At 39.9% G+C, this 21,091-nt stretch overlaps 1 protein-coding gene across 1 annotated transcript; it reads left to right on the top strand.

Moving 5' to 3' along the window:
• Positions 1-82: 82 nt before the first annotated feature.
• Positions 83-3,311, top strand: c1d (C1D nuclear receptor corepressor). Its single transcript, XM_042432824.1, has 5 exons — positions 83-173; positions 405-546; positions 1,765-1,831; positions 2,219-2,274; positions 2,359-3,311. Exons 2-5 carry the CDS (start codon positions 409-411, stop codon positions 2,560-2,562), a joined length of 465 nt encoding a protein of 154 aa, XP_042288758.1. The 5' UTR covers positions 83-173; positions 405-408; the 3' UTR covers positions 2,563-3,311.
• Positions 3,312-21,091: the final 17,780 nt, after the last annotated feature.

The raw sequence follows: 21,091 nt of genomic DNA, 5'->3' as shown, positions 1-21,091 counted from the left end.
ACAAAAAGAACACATAAAGTTCGTTTTAAGTAACTAAAAATGCTATTAACCGCTAACGCTAACTAGGGTAAAGTCCTCCAAACGGCAGACGGCAGTAGAGTGCAGAAGAAGACGAGCTGTGTTGTTGTTTAACGTCACTTCCTGTCGGCGACAGCGTGCAGCGTGCAAGAAAGGTAAACCAGAAACATCTTAATATTGTCACATTTAAGCGTGAAATGAACCTTGTATTACAATTAAATCAGCAAACTATTGCTTCAGAAACAACTTTGAAATTTTCTTTATTTCCATTCATGTAAATGTTCGCCTGTTCGCAACATGCGTCAGCTACTAGCTACCTAGCTCACATTGCTAACGTTAACTGGCCCGACATGCTTTGAATGTGAGCTTTATCAACTGCTTTACAGGAAAATGGCAGCGGACAGCAGAACCGAGGACTACCCACACGAGATAGACGAACAGCTCACAGGCTTCGACTCGTCAGTCTCTTCTGTCAAAACTATGCTGGAGAAGTTGATGTCGATGCCCAGAAATGACCTGCTGCAAAAAGTAGGCTGACGAATGTTTTTCCACAGCGGGAATTAGGCAGAAAAACAAGCTGACATAGACACACACACACACACACACACTAAACAGATTGGAACAGAACTGCAACGTGTAGTCGATTAATCGATGCCATCTATTTTGATTATCAGTCGGTTTCTTTTCACACACAGAAAAATCCAAGCGAACCAAAATAATCCTCCTTCAGTGACCTGACAGAAAAAAACAGATTGAATCATTTTCAGGCAGATTGTCTGGTATGTTGGCAGACAAACAGATTTTCAACAAAGCAGTCTGAGGGGGTCCTGTGTGATATGTGGGGGATCCTGCTGTTTCTGGGTGAGGTTTGTAGGAGACAGATTGACAGGCCACAAGTCCCTGATTTGAAACAGACTAGGTTTAACATGCCATTACTAACAGTGCAATATTGTGAACAAAAGATAACCTAACAATACATTTTGATATCTTAAAAAACTGTCTGTAAGGGCATTTTCAAACCTATAGTTTATTTGCTGTGGTCCAAATCAGTGATGAGTTGGTAAACTTGGTGCATTTTCAGTGTCTTTCCACAGTGGGTCTGTCCCATTACCACGCCATGCACACCATTTGACAGTTATTGTAGCCGGCAGATATGACAGATCCGCCGCCAAATTTCAGCGGCGAGTGCGGTGTTTATGTTACCACGACTACATGGCCCATACAAACACAAACAAGTCAAGGGAGATTGATAAGACTGAGAACTGATGAATGTCATTCAGGCTTACATAAAATCATATTGTGAACATTACTGTTCATGCTGTCTCTTATTTGTCAGCTTGGAAAGCTACCATGGCTTTTGCCCTGTAGGCCGACATTATTGTTTGCCTTGTCAGCTGACAATTATGTGGTTGCTGCCGCTAGCTGAAAGATTACACTCCATTTAAACAGTTTTCCTAGCCCTCGCTGTTACTGGCACACTGAAATGGAGCGGACCCACAGAGAAAAATACAAGGGAACTACAATGCATCACTATAAACCATGTGAGAACGTTCATTTCACCCAGTATGCAAAGTACACCGGGGTATGGGAGCTGTTTTGCTCAAACTTGCAAAAACACAATAATTTCACCACAATAACCCCAGAGTCTGTTAAGTAGGTCAGCTTAGTGTCTACTATTTTTGTGTTTTGTAAAAAAAAAAATTATACTAATGATGCTAACGTAACATAAATCTGCTTTATTGACAGTTGGATCCTTTGGATCAAGCCAAGCTGGACCTGATGTCCGCCTACACCCTCAATTCATTATTCTGGAGTAAGTTTTTTGGATTGTTTCTATATCCTGTGCTTTAGAGGAACATAAATATAAAGTTGGCAGTATACTCCAAACAACACTGAGATTTAATGATGTTGGCAAGATATCTGAAGTGGTCTCCACACAGCAGATGTGTTAAACATGCATCTCACCTATGGCATTAAACCAAAAAGCCAAATACAAAGCTTTTGAGCCAGTCCCCAGGATCGCCAGCAGGTCTTGTTTTTATCATGTAGCCAATGTAGTAAAGGCTTTTTTAATGTTTGTACCTTGATGAAACAGTGTGCCTTGACTTTTTAAAGGAATTCGTTCCTCTTTTTTGAGCACAGTATTAATATTCTTTTTGACACATATTTTAAAATATCTAATTTTTGTCATTGTTTACAGTGTACTTGGTTACACAAGGAGTAAATCCCAGAGAACATGGAATCAAACAGGAATTGGTATGTATGTCTTCTGTGTTATCATTCTGTCTCTCTATTTATGTTTATTGTCTAATGTCTCTGCAACCATTCTGTGTTCTTCAGGAGCGAATAAGGACATACATGAACAGAGTGAAGGAGATCACAGACAAGAAGAAAGCTGCCCGTCTGGATAAGGGGGCTGCAGCACGCTTTGTCAGGAATGCCCTCTATGAACCAGAAGAAAAAGAGTCTAGAAAAAAATCAGCATCCAAGAAAGCAGCAGACTCATCTGACACCCCTCCATCAAAGCGATCAAAGCAGAGCTGAAGTAAAAGACACGATGTACAGTTTGGTCCGGTAGTAATTTGTACCACTTTTGGGGGCAACAAACATTGGAGTTAATATGTTTGCTCACAAGGCAACTTCTAAGGCTGTGTGACGGGGTATCATACAAGACAACAAAACAAACCCTGTGTTAAGTCAGGATCATAGCCTGCAGTCAGATCCTTGGTCACCGTTGCCCTGCAGCAGTCAGCAAATGTTGCCGGATGTACTAGAAACACAAGACTGAAAGCCATCTATGACACAGCATACCAGGTTTGCTGTACATTTTCCTGGACACTGACTTCGGCAATCGGTCCAAAATGTAACAATATAATATTTTTGTAATGTTACTTTAACTATTAAAAATACTGTTTTATTTAGAAATGAGAGCAACAAATTAATTAGGTCCAATCAAGTACTGAAATATGTCATTTAAGATTGTATGATTCCTTTTAGATAATTGAGAAATGTTAATTTCTCTCGATTTTGAAAGTGATTCTATGAATCATAAGATATTTTTTGCAGTGTATGTTTTACAGGAATGCCGTGTTTCAAAGACAGTATTTGTTTTTGTTAATGTTACTTTTAGGATTGATTTCTGCATAAAAATACTTGCCAATCATGTTTGAGTTATTAATTTCCTGTTATATTGTGCCCAAAACAAATTGGTGGTTTAATTAATATGTAAAATTGTCATTTTGACCTGTCACACAAAAGCAGGTTTAAATAAAATTAATGATGGTTGAATTCCATTTAGGTGCTTCAGTTTCAGGGTCCTCAAGTGCTTACTGGGAAACCCATACAGATCTATTGTCCAACAGTTTGACTGGCATATCACATCCCAGGAGCAGGTGCTACTAATTATTACTAACCTGTAGCCTGGTTTTTGTTTACATGACCGCCAACCCAGCAACCAGTGCAGTCCAAAGAGTTGAAAATGACTTTTGTGCTTGATTGACCCTAAGAGGGTGTGATTACTACAAGCAAGCAGCATTATATAGCAACATTTGCAATAGAAGCTACTGGGTAAATTGGTCACTGATGGATCATCACTCATGATAGACAATCTAAAATTAGTTCCCTCAGTGGACAGCACTTAATTTGGTGCAATTAATGGAAATGGCATAGGTTGAACTCATTTCTTTTTCTTTTTTTTTACTGAGATGTGGTAGTGTATCTCATTTTGCAGTGTAAATTATCCTGGTTGCACCCCGGCTGGTTCCTTTGTTCAAATGCTATTAAAAAATGATATTCTTTCTCAACAGCCGAGCTTTTCAGGTTTTATAATGAGGAGTGGCTGTTCACATTTTAATTGTCTTCCTAATAGAGTCTAAACTGAGTCATCAGTGTCACAGCAACTAACTCCTGCGTGTGTGGATTTTAAACTTCTCTTTATGTTACAGAATGACCATAACCTTGTGTTCCTATGCTTGACTTTACATGTCAAAATAGCAGTAAACATGTGGCCCAAAGCCATAATATCCCAAATTATAAGACATATAGAACTATATAGAAGAAGGAAAAAAAAGGTAAAATGTTTAGGATGGAAGTCCAGGGTGACTTTATGATCCAGTTAGAATTGTGTATACTGGTAAATACAAATCAAGTGAAGCTTTACTCACTGAAAGCCTCAATGTAACGATTCGGACCGGGCCTTATGTGGGTGAAACGTGACCTTTCTATTACAAAAAAAGCTTCTGCAACCATCACATACAGTGTGTACTGCAGCTGCATGGCTGCGCGGTGTAAGTGTAAGGCGTAATGAGACTTCCTTTTATAAGAAACAATGTCACATTTGATAAAGACACCCATATTACTTCCTTTTTGTAATTCCCCCTGGACAGCCAAGATCTTAATCTTAATGTACCCGCAAGTCACTGCATCCCTCTAATCAAGCCCAGGAAACAGTGAGGCAGTGAGTTAGATTCTCAGGAATGTATCTTTTCATTCTTTTCATCATCTTTCCTTCTCTCATCCTCCCTGCAGCAGCGTCCAAGAATGACATTTGTTTAGCCAAACCACCCTACTCCATCCTTTTACTTTTTCCACCAAGTTGTTGTTTCTAACTCTGTTCAAAGACATGTGTCAAACTTTGCCTGATGAACTGCCCCGTCTGCATATTGGAAAAATATGGATTTTTCCACTTTTTTTCCCTCTGTAATGTTCGCCTTCCTATGCCCTCTTCCCCACATGTGCTCAGTATAAAAGAGTTAGGTCACTGTGCGAGCAAATTTGAACAAACAAACTCTCATGTTGAAATCGTACGCCCTAACAAGCTCCAAACCCTGCTTTGTCCCGCGGTTGTTTATTTATGCTGTTTGTGAGCAGCCTGTGGTGAGGAAGTTTATATTATATGGAGTAAAAGGCATCAGACCAAATGACCTCCTCAGGCCAGAAGGGGGTAGAAGAAGCCTTCCTCCAAAACTTTTCTGTCTTCAGAAGGATTAGAATGCTGACAACAGACAGCATTAACCTGCTGGGGGGGACCAAATTGATTCAACACATCTGGTTAAATCATATAATTCGAGTCGCAGTAAGTTGTCAGTCACAGGAAGGTAAACTTCTGTAAGTAGGATGCGATAAACAGATTAGGATAAATTAATGCTGTAATATATTATAGTTAAACAGTATTTGCAAATAGCTGTTAAAATCCAAATCCATTTCCATTTACTCCCAAAACTCACTTGTCTTGGCATTTCTGGCATTTCATCCTGGTGTTTTCAGCAAATCATGGAAAACTCCTGTGACTTTGCTACAATGACACGGTTAGTGAAACAAATAAAATGCATTGAATTTTCCAAAAGTTCATTCTTGACAATAGAAACAGCAGCTGAGAAATTAATCTCACCGCAAGGTTCATTTATAAACTATTCTGGAGCTTTTGGTCATATTACATGATCTTCATCAGCGGACAGTTTGCCCAGTTGTCATGGAATTGTAGATGCTCAGACTTCTGATCCATGTTGGCCTGAGAAACTGGCAAAGTTAATTACATAGATAGTATATTTTGGTTATTTGTACCATATAGAATGAAAACTGTGCTTGTCTATAGAGCTGCAACTAACGATTATTTTCATTATTGATTAATCTGTCAATTATTTTCAAGCGCAAAATGCAACCTAAAATGTCTTGTTTTGTCTTGACCTGCAGTCCACAACCCAAAGATATTCAGTTTACCATCATAGAAGACTAAAGAAACCAGATGATATTCATATATAAGAAGCTGAAACCAGAGAAATTTAGTCTTTTTTTCTTGACTCAAAATGATTAATTGATCATCAAAATAATTGGCAATTAATTTTGTGTCAACTGACTAATCAGTTAATTAACTAACCATTGCAGCTCTAGCTGCCTGCCTGATCAGACAGACTGAACCTGGAAAAGCTGCTGGAAAAATACATGTTTGCCATTTATAGTTTTGTCTCATGTAGAAACAAAGAATACTTAAGAGATTTGTCTGGCAAACTAAAAAACACATTATCCCATAAACACTGGTTGTTTTTGTCTGGTTGAGAATGGGGACACAGTCTGTACACTTAGAGCTGCCTTCTGTCAGTTGTATCATTTTTTAAAATTTATTTATTTATTTTTTTTAATTTTTTCACTCGTACCGCAATGAAAACGAACATGTGCAGCTTTGTGTGTGTACGGATTGGCGTTTGTTGGTCAGAAATCATGCAGTTTCATAACAAGGAAAAAGAAAATCCGACATCTTATTTATAGCAGTTAATCCTGTGTCTGGGTGATGTTTTATGATTTACAAACTTGGAGTGTGTCACCCGCAGACTCACAGACTTAAAATCAATTGATTTAGGCCTGCACTGCGGGGAAAGACGAGGAATTATGAATCCCACTGGAACAAGCTTTCCTTTGAATAAGTGAGTGAAATAAAGAGTGAGTGAAGGACGGACGTTGCCGCTTTATTCTGTCTGACACACCAGGAATTCCATGCAGTCATTTGTGCCACTTCCTATTCACCTTGGCCCAGCTGACAGAGCCGCTGATTAATCATGATAACAATGTTTTTCTTTTATTTAGCCCTCACCTCCCAGCGCCGGGTCAAATTAGTTTTTCAAGAGTCAGCAGGTGAGACTGAAGTTTGGACCACCAGGGTGTCCAACAGAAACTGGACTTAGATTGTTTTTTTTCTTTTTTTTTAACTCTTTAAATTCTGTTCTTACACTTTTTGTTTGTTGTTTCGAGGTGTAATGATCCACTTCTAATAAAGAAAGGTACTGGACTACTTACTGTAATAGTATATTCAAGTGTGTCCAAACTTTTGACTGGAACTGTATTTAAACGTTTATGGTTCAATATCAAAAATCTAAAAAACTGAACATTTAATTACAGGTTTCTAGCTTTTTTGTTGTTACATTATAGACATTAGAACACCCTCTTGTTTCAAGGATTTGCCTTTTTTTAAAACTTAATTTGTTTACTTATACAAGGCGGTAGGCGCTCTCACAGTGGTGTCATCTGTTTTTGCCTCCTTATTGTCTAATTTAACCTTTATTACATGCATGTAACTTTCTTGTCTTGGTGATATTGTGCAAGATGCAGATTGTTAGGGGTCAATCTAACACATTAGCAAGATTGGCTTGCTCTTTCTCTTTTTCCAATCCATCTTCTGCAGTGTGTTATCTCTCAGTTCTAGTTCCAGTGACTTTCATTTATCTGGGATTTTTCAAAAACATCAGCAATCAGATGAAAAGAGGGAGCGGCAGTACCTGGACAACTTCATCAGAAAGAAGCTCGAACGCACCTTTCATACGTTTCTCCATTGCATCCTCTCTCTTTAATTTTCCCCCTTTCTCTCTCTCTCTCTCCCTCCACTACTGTACACCCCAGTGGTGTTTGGCCTTATAAGAAAGTGACGCAATGCTGAAAACATGCACAGAGCGAGGCCTTGAACCCTCTTCGCTAAACACATCACATCATCATCACACTTCATTGAGTTTCCATCCTTTACGTTGCCTTACTCCCGTCAGTGTGTTTAATCTACAGAGGAAAAAAAATCCACACAAAAATAACCCTCGGAGAATGAGTTAGGGTTGGCCTGTCATCTATCAGGCTTAAATGAACTATTAGTAATGAAAACACCAAATTATTTTAGAGAATCAAGCCTGGGTATGGAAGGTTACAGGTTTCATAGGTTCACTTTGAGACTGGTTGTCTTTATGAGTAAATGCTGTCCTTTTTCCTCAAGGTTCAAGGATCCAGGTTTGACTGTGTGTAATTGTGTAATGTGAGGTAGGAAATAGCTGTCAATGGCCTTTTAATGGATAAATAAAATTTTGAAAATGAAACGTCCATTTATTATATTAAATGCAGATTATTCATCGTCTTCCTCCCATGTGCAGACCAGCTTTATGATGATGTCACTCTGCGCTGCCGACTCTGTGGCCGTTTGAAGACCTCATCTATTACTGTGGCCCACTGTTTACCTCTGGTGTGGACCTCGTAACTAAACAGTCCATATGGTCACAATGTGAATCTGGGCTTTTCCCCTTTAAACCATGGTCTTCCGATGCATAAAGCCGCGGGATAACTGTTCACTCATCAAAGAGCTGAATGCGAAACCATCTCTGAATCCTTTACACATAAGCACACGTGCACATACACACAATCGTACACACACACACACAGGGGGAGTCGGGCAGCTGCAAGCACACTGTGAAAGCAGGGAAACGCTCACCGTTACACATACTCAGGGATGTACAAAGACACAGAGAAAATGTGCATACACGCACACTCAAGAATGGATTGGAGGTGTATAATGGATTGGATTCCCCTCATAATTCCTGGGACAGCGTTGTCTTCGAGGTCCGCATAGAGGCGGATGAGACCACAGCTGTTTGGACATAAATTTCCAGAGGAATGCCTTAAGACAGAGCCTTCAGCATAAAGAGCATGACTGTAGATTCCTCTCCAGATGACAAATGATCGCCCTAAGGACGTGTGTGTGTGTGTGTGTGTGTGTGTGTATGTGTGTGATCATGTGTGTTTGTGGGTGTATGTGTGTGAAAAGTGTTTCTCATGCAGGCATGTGCAAGGTCACTGCATGCTTCTGTTTCTATGTTTTTCTCATGCACAAGTGTGTGTGTGTGTGAGTGTGTGTGTATACCTTTGAAAAGTAGAAGTGTGTGTTAGTGTGTATGTATGTATTGCAGGTTGAAGAGAAGGGTGAAATGGCGTGCAGACAGGAGCGGGTCCCCTCTGTTGTATCAGGAATACTCAACAGCTGGGGAAGAAGAGGAGGGCAGCTGGCCAGGTCTCATAAAAAGCAGTCTGAATCTCACTTTCCTCTCCATACAGTAGCTAATGCCGGAGTCATGTTATCATACAAGTGTGCAGGTTTACAAGAATATTTTGGATAGATTAGGTTGCATGCTGCTTGTAGCATGTGATATTGTTTTGCCAACTAGGAAAAGTGTCAGTCTTATTTCTCCCTGGATCATAAGTCTTCATTTATAGATATCGCAGAGCTACATGCATATTTGCTACAGCTTTCATTCTGTCTTTGAGATTTACTACAAAATCTTTCGCTGCTGGCATTGAAATGCCAGGACTGTACTCTAACGTTGTGTACACTGAGAGTTACTCTGGATAAAATCATTAATCGCCTAAAACATCAAATGTGAGTCACTCATAGCTGATATTAAAGCAGTGTAATCACCAGGTATTTTCAGTGATAATTTAAGCCTTTTGAGCTTTTGTGATATAAGAATTTGGCACACATACAGCAGATGAAACGTCCTTTTGGTGTCTGTGTTGAAATGAATCTAACGAATGTGTGGATTCATCCCAAAATGTGGCTGTAGCGGAATTGCCAGAATGATAAGCGTACTGTGTTCAGATTTCATGGATGCACCGTGATCACGAACAGAGGGTTAGTGGTTGATCTGAATCAAATAACATTTTCCAAGTATTGAGAGAATATACACAAGCCTGTCCAAATCTCAAATAGAGTTCTGTGCTTGTTGCAGTTTACGGGGCCCCCGAGTAAACAAACAACAAAACAAAGCTCGTGGACAAAAATCTCCTGTTTCTCGTCAGTATTCCTCAAAAGAGACACACCTGCTGCAAATGGACAGCGAGAGTGCCTCCTCTCCTCGCTGCACACCTAGTTTCCTCTCTCCCTCGATAAAATAAAGGGGTTTATTGCACATCAATAACCCTTCTCATCCTTCTTTCCTCTTACATCCAGAACCGAGGTTTACAGCCAGCGTGGGGCGGAAGGCTATAGGCCTTGATGTGAGAGAGCCTGGGGCTAACGGTAGCGCTGGGTACTGTAAAGTGATGAAGGGCCTCCACTTTTACAATGATGTGAATGATGTAGCCTGAGAGAGTAAAAGAGCTTGTGAGAGCAGCAGTATGTCCATATACTGTACATGACTGGATGGCAGCGGAACGGGATAGATTATATGCCCCGCTACTAAATATTTACACCACCTTTAAGACTTTTCAGATGCTATTATCCCAGATGATGTGCAGTAGGTACATCAGATAAACTTGTGAATTAGCAATATTGAAAGGAGCCAATAATGAGGAGTTAAAGAGAGACTTACATAGAGGACATATGAGTGATACATTATCCTGATTCACTTAAATCCTATACATAATAGAGAATTCAGCAAAATATCAGTATTAATTGACATTGTGTTAAAAAAAAAATCAGCTTGATTAATAGAAGAGGTAATAAAATAGTTTTGAACATCCATGACTTTATTAGGTTGAATGAAAAAGCACAGTGAAGTCGAGATAATCCCAAATAACTCACTGAAAAATCATTGAAACTGATCAGCATTTATGATCAATATGCAGCAGTAAAAATGTGTTTACTGTTCACAGTGCAGATAATATTGAGACCAAAGTGGAAAACTTTATGCTTTTATCTACATGTCTTGTGTTTAGCACCCATTTAATGAGATAAATCAATAAGAGAAAATACTTTTCTACATTATTCACTCCTTCTATGCAGCCCAAAAAGTTATAAATTCAGGGTGTCTTTGTGGTTGCAGGTGAAACCAGTTTTGACTATTTCTACATGGCCATTTTTCCAAAAAAAGAAACTGTTCAGCCCTGACTATAACACCATATGAAGCTTCAAAGTATAATCAAAAGTTTTTCCAAGCAGCCACAGAGGGGCAGTCCAACACAGCAGTACAGGCCTGCTCCCTGGTCAGGCTTGAGTGGCAAGCTGAGGTTTGCTTTTTCCTTCTACCGCAGAGCAGATCGGAGGAGATTAGCCCTCGCTTTGCCAGTAATCACCCTTATCACACGAGAAAACGACAACAATACAGGGAGTTTAATGACAGAAGTAATTGTTGTGGAAGTCCCACGTTATGCTGCGGTGGCGTGATGAATGACAGCTGCAATGCACCGCGCTGTGAGGAGATTGCTGCTGCATGGTCGTTATTTAAACCCATTTGTCATGGTTGCAACTTTCCAGTGGGGCTGCTTTGCTGAGGGAAGTGACTTGATTTCAAAGAGGAGAATGAGGAAAAGTTTTTTGTTTTTTTTTCTGAATGAAAATAAAAAGTTTTCATTGATGAAAATATAAAGTGACTTTTGTGTTTTTGTTCTCTGTTCAGATAAATGTGCAGATACTTTCATGCACATACATTAGCCTAAGTGTAAATTTATACCATAAAAGACATAATGCATCATAAAATAATCATGTTTTTCCTTTAATCTCCCAACTTATCCGCACACATAACATTATTGTATTTACAGCAAAGTCTTACTGGCTTTTGTATCTATTGAGCACGCTCCTAAATTGTCTATTCATAACTGTAAATCTGCATGAAAAGTATAATCAAAATGTATTGAGAAGAAGCTGAAAACTTGAATGACAGTTAATATAAGACTTTCAATAAAAGTCTGTGGTGTTACTAACCGCATAAATCCTCTAACAAAAAAATGTAAAAAAATCTGGATGTTCTACGTTCCGCATGCTGCAGGCAGTACGGGCTAATCATGATCTAATACACAGTCACTGCATGCTTGGATTGACTTCAATTGGCTGTTTTCTCTGCTGCATGTGGCAGTGTGCATACCCATATAATTGTGTATTTGTGTGTACTGCATGCGAATGTATCTGCGCAGGTGTGTGTTTCTCCTGAGTGCTTTTGCTCATGGAGATGTGTTAGTGTTATTGTCTGTGTGTGTGTGTGTGTATGTGTGTGCGTGTGCGTGTGTGTGTGTGTGGCAGAGACTACAGTGCTTTTCAGTGAAGGTTTGGAATGCTTCATACCGAGACAGCTGCAGTCTAGACTGTCATTCTCGTGTCACTTTATCGCTTCAGGCCTAAAAGACAAATAAGGAGGAGAACCCAGATATGCAGCCTCATCTGATAAGGGAGGTGGTAAGAGGATCTACTGATGACTTCTCCAAACTAGCATGAAAAAGCAGCTCTGGCGTCTGATACAGCAAGCACCGTCAAAGGGGTTTTTGGACAGGCGTTGACTGAAGAGCATGAGCTGCCCACCTCATAATGCATGAATGGCATGTATACATGTGTATTTGTGTGACAGCAAGGGAGTTTTTACATGAAATTTCACACTGTTCGAAGATTTAGACATCTTGTAAAAACATGTATGCCTATATCTTCATTGTGAACTTGAATTTTTTTTTATTTGCATCATAAAAACTGACACCTTGCTGTAAAGTGCAAGAAAAAGATCTGGTGTATAAAGTGATTTATTTCATTTGACCGCTGTGAGAAACTTTCCAATGCAGCCAGAGTAGGAAATGCCAGTCCTACGGTAATGTCAGAGGGCCGCTCTGTCCTATTATGGCAAATCGAAGCAGAATGTGTCATTAGCTAATCGAGGGCTAGTTTCTCCTCCTTTCAAAACACCAGACAGAGGGCAGCCTCTGTCCCTGGCGCTCTGGTCTTCAAAGGCTCCCATTATACTTCAATGGAGGGTAAACAGTGGCTCCCAAAAATGACGGTCTCCAAAGTTTAAAGCAACATCGTTTATCACCCTGCCAGCCACTGCAGGTGTGACCCCATTCCCACAGCCTCATCGACGGCCTGTGCCAGGGGGGAAAGTAACGCCTCTGTGTATGTGCGTGGATGTGTGTGTTCATGTGCATATCACCTTATTTGCCTTTTTCAAAGTTTACATAGTCACGTATAGAGTGGATGTGTCTTTGTGGGTTTTTGATATGCAGGAGGGGCACATTGACCCAAACAAGCATAAAATTGACAAAATATAACAATATAATAAATGAAAACATATACAGTATATCAAAATTTAACCTGTCCAACAAGTCTTCTTCTTTATAAAATGCTTTATTCCCCAAGCGTTTTTGGCCTAAATGATGATGAATGATGCCACTAGAAGAACTACAGCTAGCCTCTGTACTTTATTGTTAACATCATTCAGTATTTATGCTGGTTTTGGGTGTTCAACAAATATTTAGCCGTCGAAATGTTTGCATTTAGGGGTTGGCACAGATACCAGTCTGTACCAAGTTAAGGGAAGGAAGGAACAGTCAAGCCAACATTCATCCAGATTCTTTGCCATTAACCTCAGTTGGCCCCTATTCATATATCCGTGCTTTAAAATCGCCCTCCGTTTTAACTCATATCTTATAAATACCATGATAATATGAGGGCATGGTATTCTTTTCTCAAAAAGGATCAGAGTTGGACAGAGAGAGAGAGAGTGAGTGTGTGTGTGTTTAACAATTTATTGAAAGTCATCTAAGCGTCAACTGTCTTTTCTATAAACATTAACACCACATTCATACCGTTCTGTGCATTCACACCTGCGACCAGCTCTGCACAGTCTTGTACCGTCGCACACGAAGCAACTCTAGAGGAGCAGTTGGGTTTGAGCCACCTGGTATCCACAGACATTGTTTTATTAGATAAATCTGATCTGCGCATTACAGCCCTCATTTAGCCCAAAACTTGGCTGTTAAATCCATCTCTCGTTGAGAAACTTGGACAAGTTTACTTTGTGTAAACATTGTTCATCTTTTCTGTTTAACCAACTAAAAAGATGTCTTTGTATTTTTTTTTGGTTTTAAGTAGATGTAAATTGGACAACTGGTAAATCTCTATAACAACATTTGCCTTTGTATGTTTTGCTCCGGTTGCACCTCTTCAATAGCTGTTAATGGCAGAGTGTTACTCATTCACCTTCCCTACCCACATTTTCCCAAATGATTCAAGGACTGAACCAGTGACCCTCCCAGTCACAGTGCTTCTTCTGTAGCATCTAAAATGTGTCTGCGCAAATGTGCGTGTGTGTTTGTGTAAGCCAGCTGACTACAGCTGTGCTCCCGTAAGTGACAGCGTCTTTATCTGTGCATGTGTGCTTTATCAAATGCATGTCCTCAGTTCAGTTTAATTAACAGCAGCCATGTGAGCAGATCCCATCGGGGTCAAGGTGATCGAGGCAGCTGAGCAGGTGGAAAATTGATGAGATTGGCTCCCACAGAGCATATCGACCACTGGTCAAACACAGCCACTATTGATTGACATGTTTACAGTGGAAGTGTGTTTAACAGTGGAGTTCATGTGTTGGGCACACATTTGGTACAGATACTGACAGAGAGGCAGTACAAAAGTAAGAAAAAAAGAAAGAAAGCACAGTACTCCTTTGTCCTCCATTCCTAAGGATTTTTAAACAAGTTTTGACGATCCAAATATGACTTTTTAAGCTATCTGTGAAATCTGAAAACATTTTTATGTTAGTTCTTCCAAAAACTGCACCAGTCAAAGGCTTGGACACGCCTTCCCATTCACTTGAATGAGAAAGTGTGTCCAAACTCTTGACTGATGCTGTAGATATGTGTGTGTGATATGATTTGATCATTGCTGGAGCCATGCTTCACTACATTCAATATTAATACAACATGAATGGCCATGTGCCTTCCCATTAATTCACAGCACTCACCATGACCACTGCTCTGATCCTCTCCAGAATTCACAACCCTTCCAGAGATGAAAAGGCCGCTGATGCAAAAATGGTGCGACTTTTCATAATTTTACTTCGCTCCTCTGATCAAATATGGGCTGCAGCAAAAAACACCTGAATTGCCACTTGCTCACTCTTGGCATTGGGAGAGAGACACAGACAATGAGGTAAGATGAGGGAGAGAGACTATGAAGGAGATTAAGGAAGGGTGAGAAAGAGAGAGAGGAAGAGAGACAGACTAGGGAGTAGATTAAGTAGCCTTGAAAAGGCTGGCTTCCCCACACACACATATAACCCCCCTGTGAAAACACAAGCTAATTATTAAGAAAACAAAGGGGGAACCGCAGTGACGTGCCAACGCACACAGATCCCCGGCAGAGTAATTGTGCGTGAGCTATTTGGGCTGAAAACAGCACGATTTGGTACTCTTCCTCAGCACAGCCAAGCAGAATGAACAACATCTGTTCCCTGGGATGGGGTTTGAAAACAAGCACAAGGAATGATTCTCTTTTTTACTGCTATTCAATGGAGGCTGACGAAAGACAATAGTTATTGGATTTTTTTTTTAAGTCAGTTGCTTCAAACCAACAAAGAAGAGTTCAAGTATTTTGTGGGTTTTCCGTTTCCCTTTGCTACATTAGCATGCTAATACTAATGTCACCAGAGGTCATTAGCAAAAAACAGTCGTTCTGCTATAAAGGGATCATCAGCATGAAGGGCCAAAGCTCATAAAAGCTTGGCTTAATAACAATGCTATCACTCCCAATGAGGCTCAGAACTTGGACAGGGTTAGCAGGGGGTGAAAAAAAACCTTCAGTGTTTTTGAATAGGCACTGACTGTTTTTGTATTGCTTTCTTTCATGCATGATTAAGTTATACAATCTAAGAGGCTTTTTGTGCGTCCCCTGTGCTTTTCCAATCTTTACACAGTATCAAAATGATCTCTGTCCTACACAGCTGAGCATATTACTTCCAATCTCACTCTGCATTTTAAGCGGTGAGGGAAGTGTCGCTGGGAATTTGATAATACTCAGCAGCGCAGTGGATGCCTTGGTGGAGAGCCATGTTTTGAATTGGTTCTGAAGCTGCAGCATTAACCTTAGCAAGACGCCAAGAGCATGGTTCCATTTGATTTCTGACGGAGTCAAAACAATTGATGTCAGCTCATGAGAAATGGTGGTAATAGCCGCTCAAAGACTCATTGTTTTTATCATTTGACCGGGCTTTCTTGAGTTAGCATGCGGTGAGCTGGGGACGTTGAAATTAGTTTCGGTGGAGTTTGTGAAGTGTCTGCTCTTTCTTGTTTTTACAGTCCTACATGTGTTGTTTTCATCTGTTATTTTGTCTTTTTCCATGAAGCACTTTGTGTCCAACCTGCTTGCTAAAAGCTCTTTTATAAGAACTTTACACGACTCGACTTGATTTGACAGTGATTGAGGCTGACAGAAGGTTTTAATACTGTATCGAGGGGTCATCAGTGGGCGGCCAGGGGGAGGTTTCAAATGGCAATTGTGGTGGTGTAACTGTCTGCATCTCTCCCCTAAAGACACCAGTTAACTCCTCACTGTGTGTCCTAATGGAAACTATGCCGGACTGTTCAGTTGTGTGTGTATGTATTGTGATGCCTGTGTGAGCTGGAAAGAGAGCCTCCTATCACACTGCTGCTGATGAACTATGTTAAGTGCCCCAGCGCGCTGTGTTCTCAGAGACCTGCAATCTCCAGACACACCACATTCCTCCCAAACATGCTCTGTTTGTTTAAGTCATGTGCACGCGCATGCACACGCACACACAAACGTAAGCCTACACATGCTCACATATTCACACAAAAATATGTGTGCATGCTCGGTTGCTCTCATGTATATTTAAGTCATAGACACACACATTCACAGAGAAACACACACACTTTCATTCATGCACACATACGTATGTACACACCCACAAACACTTTTAAACAGGCACACATTTTGGCCCTGTACAGCTCTGATTATATGAGCTATGGCAACAATTAGATATAATAGCCAAAGATAATAACAGCAATTTTTATACTTACGGGAATGATTAAACGCTAGTAAAATATGCAGTGAATTATGTTTTAAGTAGCATGTGGCGGTTTGTTTGTGTGTTTTATTTGAGCATGCGTTTTCTTTATTGTCTCAAGTGTCAGTAAGTCTGCCAATTATTCTCAGCTTTATGGACAGATAAAAGTAGTTTTGGACAAACTTTTGCTAATTATGTGTAAATCATGATGCAACAAAATTACATACAGAATGCACCGATACTCTTGCTACATTAAACTTTATAGAGCAATTTTTAAAAAGTTGTTCAAATTGATTTAGTTTCAAATTTATTTAAGCACTTCCTATCAAAAAGGCAAACAAATTTGTAATAAAATGCAATCGAAATAAAGCCAGATAAGGTAAAGCACAATAAATTACAAATTGCTTATTTTAAGTTAAAAAGTCTGTGTGTGTGTATGTGTGTGTGTGTGTGTGTGTGTGTGTGTGTGTGTGTGGTGTACTTGTCTGTATTTATCAAATGGAAAAAAAATGTTCTACCTAATTTCTCAATAAATACAGAAACCTGTTTTGTTGAACATAAAACTGGATTCACCTGCTGAAGGAAAGCATTCACTGAGTAATTAGTTCAGAATCATAATATATCAGACACATACAGTATCCATAGTAGAGGCTGGATCAGGAACTGCACTGGTCCTGCAGAAAATGACCTATATGTGCAATTACATTACACTTAGGTAGTGACAAGACTGAAAAACCAAGCCAGTCAGTGGGAATTTACTGAATATGTTATTGTTAAGTAATAGGAACATGCAACCATATTCATTTAATAGGCAGTGTGTATAAATGAAAATATTGAAACTGACAATTGTTAGATAAAAATATTGAAATGCTTAATTATTCTTATTGTTTCCTGAAAAGTGGTAAAAATATTGAAATTTAGTTTGATTTTGCTTATTGTTTCCTGAAAAAGGAAGTTTAGACCTACTGCACATCTGTCTACATCAGTGGTTATACATGCATTAATGCACTGTCATTGCTGCACTTTCATATGCAGTCAGGAGCTACAGTAGAGCTCAAAAGTACAGTATGGATAAGCTTCCCTTATGGCAGTAGTGATACATTACTTTAATTACTGCATGGAAATAATTTTATGAAATGGAAGAAGTCTTTCTGACATGAATAACGACGTTTATCATAACGCCCTGGAGTCCATTATAATTTCAGCTATTTTAACCAAAAATAATAACAAAACAACGTGTTATTTATGACTGACGACTGTTCATGGAAGCCAAAATGTGCTGAAAATAATTGTTTTAGGCTTTTAATTATTTAGATTTCTTTCTCAGAAGCATGACTCTGTAAGAACCAGAATGCTAAGGCTAATCAAAATTTTCATAATGTAAACATTATCCAACCCTACCAGATGGTCTGTATTTTTATGTATATAGTAGTTGGATACACAGTGATACTTACAGGAGGTGAACGCTCTTGCAAAGTGTGTTAACCTAACCCCAACACACTTCAAGGCCAGCAGCAGGAGAGTCGAGTGATAATTTATGGATGAGGGTGTGAGACCACCCAAAGACTGGGGCCCCCTCACAGCTGCTAACCATGATCATACAGGGCAACACACACACACACACACACACACACACACCTGTATAGATACAAGTGTATATTTTTAAACATACGCACACCACACACACGTTTGTGCAGCTATCCTTGTTGGGACATTACATTGACTTCCATTCATTTTGGACAGCCTAACCCAAACCTTGACCTTAACCATAATCAACCCCAACCTTAACCTAACCTCAGAAATGGACCAGGCTTTGGTCTCCATTTGGTCCCGACACGTGCACGCCCCTCATCTTACCTCATTGTCTGTGTCCCCCCCCCCCCCCGCCCTTATGTGAACAGAGACCCAGTTAAGTGAATAGTTAAAATGTCACCATGCAAATATCAAATTCTTTTCAGTTGGCTTGAGAAAAAGGGCTTACTTATTTGTCGTACATCTTCCAACATGCAGCTGAAAAATGTGAGTAGACGGGGTTCATTGTCACAGTGGGTGTAATTAATGATCATTAATTAGGGCTCAGTTTCATTTGAATGCCCAAATAAGGCAAACTAGTAAGCAGGATTCACGTAAATGGAGTCCAGCCATTATTTTTGTAATGCTTTTCCTTCTATGATAAACTGTCTGTTGTAAAAAGGGCCTATTGCGAATCTCTAAAAACTGCAAGAAGTAGGAATATCTCTGTTGTGAGTTAAGTGAGTTTTCTAAGGCACATAACATCTTTAATGACCTACTGAACAGTGTTATGGACATGTTGCAATAAAAGCTCTACATTATGAGGATATTCAATAATGCTGGCCTTTTCTAGCATTGCCCTGAGCTGAGGATTTAAGACTCAGCTCAGACCTACTGAGTCATTATCAACAAAGTGTTTCAGTGTTTTAGGTGTCAGGTCCAGGCTGGTCTACTTGTGTATGGAAAAAACCGTATTATCTATTATGAATACTTGTAAAACCTGCCCCACTCCTACAGCCTACTTACCAAAAATGTACCTGAATAAGCTTGTATAGGATGTATAGACTTAGATGTAAGCCTATAACAAGCAGGCTTACACACGTACTTATGCTCACATCTCACCCTGGCACACACATTACAGCGGTACAACCATGCGGTAAGTTGTGATACGTGGACCTGCTTTGCAAATGATAGCTCTGCTGGCCCATGAAAAAAAGGCTCATATGTGTATTGTGGAATCCAATCGCTCCTGTGACACAATCCCCAGACAGTTCACCTGCTTCTATTCAAGCCGGTAGGTTCCTGCAGACAAGGGATCATATCTGCTGGGAGAGGCACGGGGATTAACTTTTCCAAAAGAAAAGACAGGGACTGGCAGCTTAGATGACTCTTTTCTTGAAAACCAACTCGTTTTGGCTCCAGGCACCCTTCTCATCCTCTTATCCTCTCCTTCTCTGTTGCTCCCATCTTCTGTCCCTCAAGACTGCATTGATGGAGGATGGTGAAAAAAAAAACCCCACATGTAATTGGAGTGATTTTGTGTCTGTGCAGGTGTGTGACGGAGCATGTGTTGCCTATGTGCGGTGTGTGTGTGTGGACACTTTCAATTCCACGTGTGCACTTGCAAGTATAGTAGTATAGGAGTATAATTAAGCCTCTTTTGCATCTATTTTTATATCTGTCCTTTTTGCTTGTTTGTACACATTTGCTTGAGCACATCTTATATAAAAATATCTGCAGTGGCATGTGTATTTGTACATGCACGCACGTATTGTAAGAGTGTGTATCAGTATAAGCCCTGGCTGTGTGTGTCTGTGTGTGTTCCAAGTCTAGGGCTTCTTTGATGCTTTAAGAGCCTGGTGAGATAGGAGCAGTAATATCTGCCAGTGCTGTATTCTGTGAAAGGTCACTGGGGAGGTGGAGGTGCATGGAAGGGCTGGCCTGTTGTTCCCTCTGGGCCAGACTTCACTCTGTACAGCATGTCTATTCCTCTTTTACAAATCCACCAAGACCGTAGCGCCTCTACGCCTGAGGTGGCACACCAGTGGAAACGTGTCAGTGCTCTGTAGTGTAGTTGGAACTGGGTTACAAGGTGACGGATCAGAGCAGAGCAGAACGCTCTGGGGTTTGTTTAGCTTTTGAGTTCACCCCCTCCTCCCTCTCTGTGGGTTTCACTGTCTCTCTATCGTTTTACAATATCAGTGGCTTCTGTGTGTTGGCAGGGATGAGTGCCTTTGTGCGACTTCAAATATTCCTTTACCATCTGCTGGAAAATCTAAACACGCACCAATAATAATCTCTTTCTTTCCTTTTTCTCTGTCCCTTTTCTGTCTTTTGCTTTCTCCTTTTTAACCACAAAATATCTTCTGTCTACTTAAAAGTTTTCTCCTTTTCTCAGTTCCACATACTGTAGCATCTTTCCAAGTTTCCAGTTACAAGCAAGATGGTAGGGCGGTCTTACCTTCAAAGACCATTCTGAAACTGAAAGCACACTGGTTTGATCCCACCATTACCAAAAAGTACCATGATATCATCCTCATAATTATAGTACATCTACCACAGTGTCTTTTTTGATATGATTAATGAATAATACATCTTCATCCATAACTATGTATATAATTATATACAGTCATGATAACAATCTCAGTTCTGCTAGAATCAGATGTTATAAAGAGTCAAAGACCTGACGTCACATCTGAACTAGCCACTGCTCCAGTAGCTTTTTCAATTAAGTCACATCTCTCATTGAGGCTTTCTTTCATCTGTCTTAGGAAGTGAAATGTAGAGTAACTATTCATAATATCTACGACAGCACTTGCATTTGAGTCCTGAATGATAGCATTTAAAAACTACATGCAGGCTTTTAAATAGATTCAATATGTTTACATGCCCCAATGTAGGGTATCTGATACTAAAAGATATAATTTTTCAGTGTTTTCACTGCATTTCAGAGTATTCCTTTAAACAACTTGAATGACAAGCATCATGTCTTTCACATCCAAAGTCAAAAACAGACATCACAAGTTCCATTTGAAGACAGCATA

This window comes from Thunnus maccoyii, chromosome 14 (assembly GCF_910596095.1).
Source record: "Thunnus maccoyii chromosome 14, fThuMac1.1, whole genome shotgun sequence".
Lineage (NCBI taxonomy): Eukaryota > Metazoa > Chordata > Actinopteri > Scombriformes > Scombridae > Thunnus > Thunnus maccoyii.
This window is presented reverse-complemented; position numbering and strand designations above follow the sequence as displayed.

Bases quoted from the DNA above. Each gene is read 5' to 3' on its own strand.
- c1d (XM_042432824.1), top strand. From the start codon at position 409: ATGGCAGCGGACAGCAGAACCGAGGACTACCCACACGAGATAGACGAA. The intron at 547-1,764 runs GTAGGCTGACGA...CTTTATTGACAG, and splicing joins GAAATGACCTGCTGCAAAAA to TTGGATCCTTTGGATCAAGC. The intron at 2,275-2,358 runs GTATGTATGTCT...TGTGTTCTTCAG, and splicing joins ATGGAATCAAACAGGAATTG to GAGCGAATAAGGACATACAT.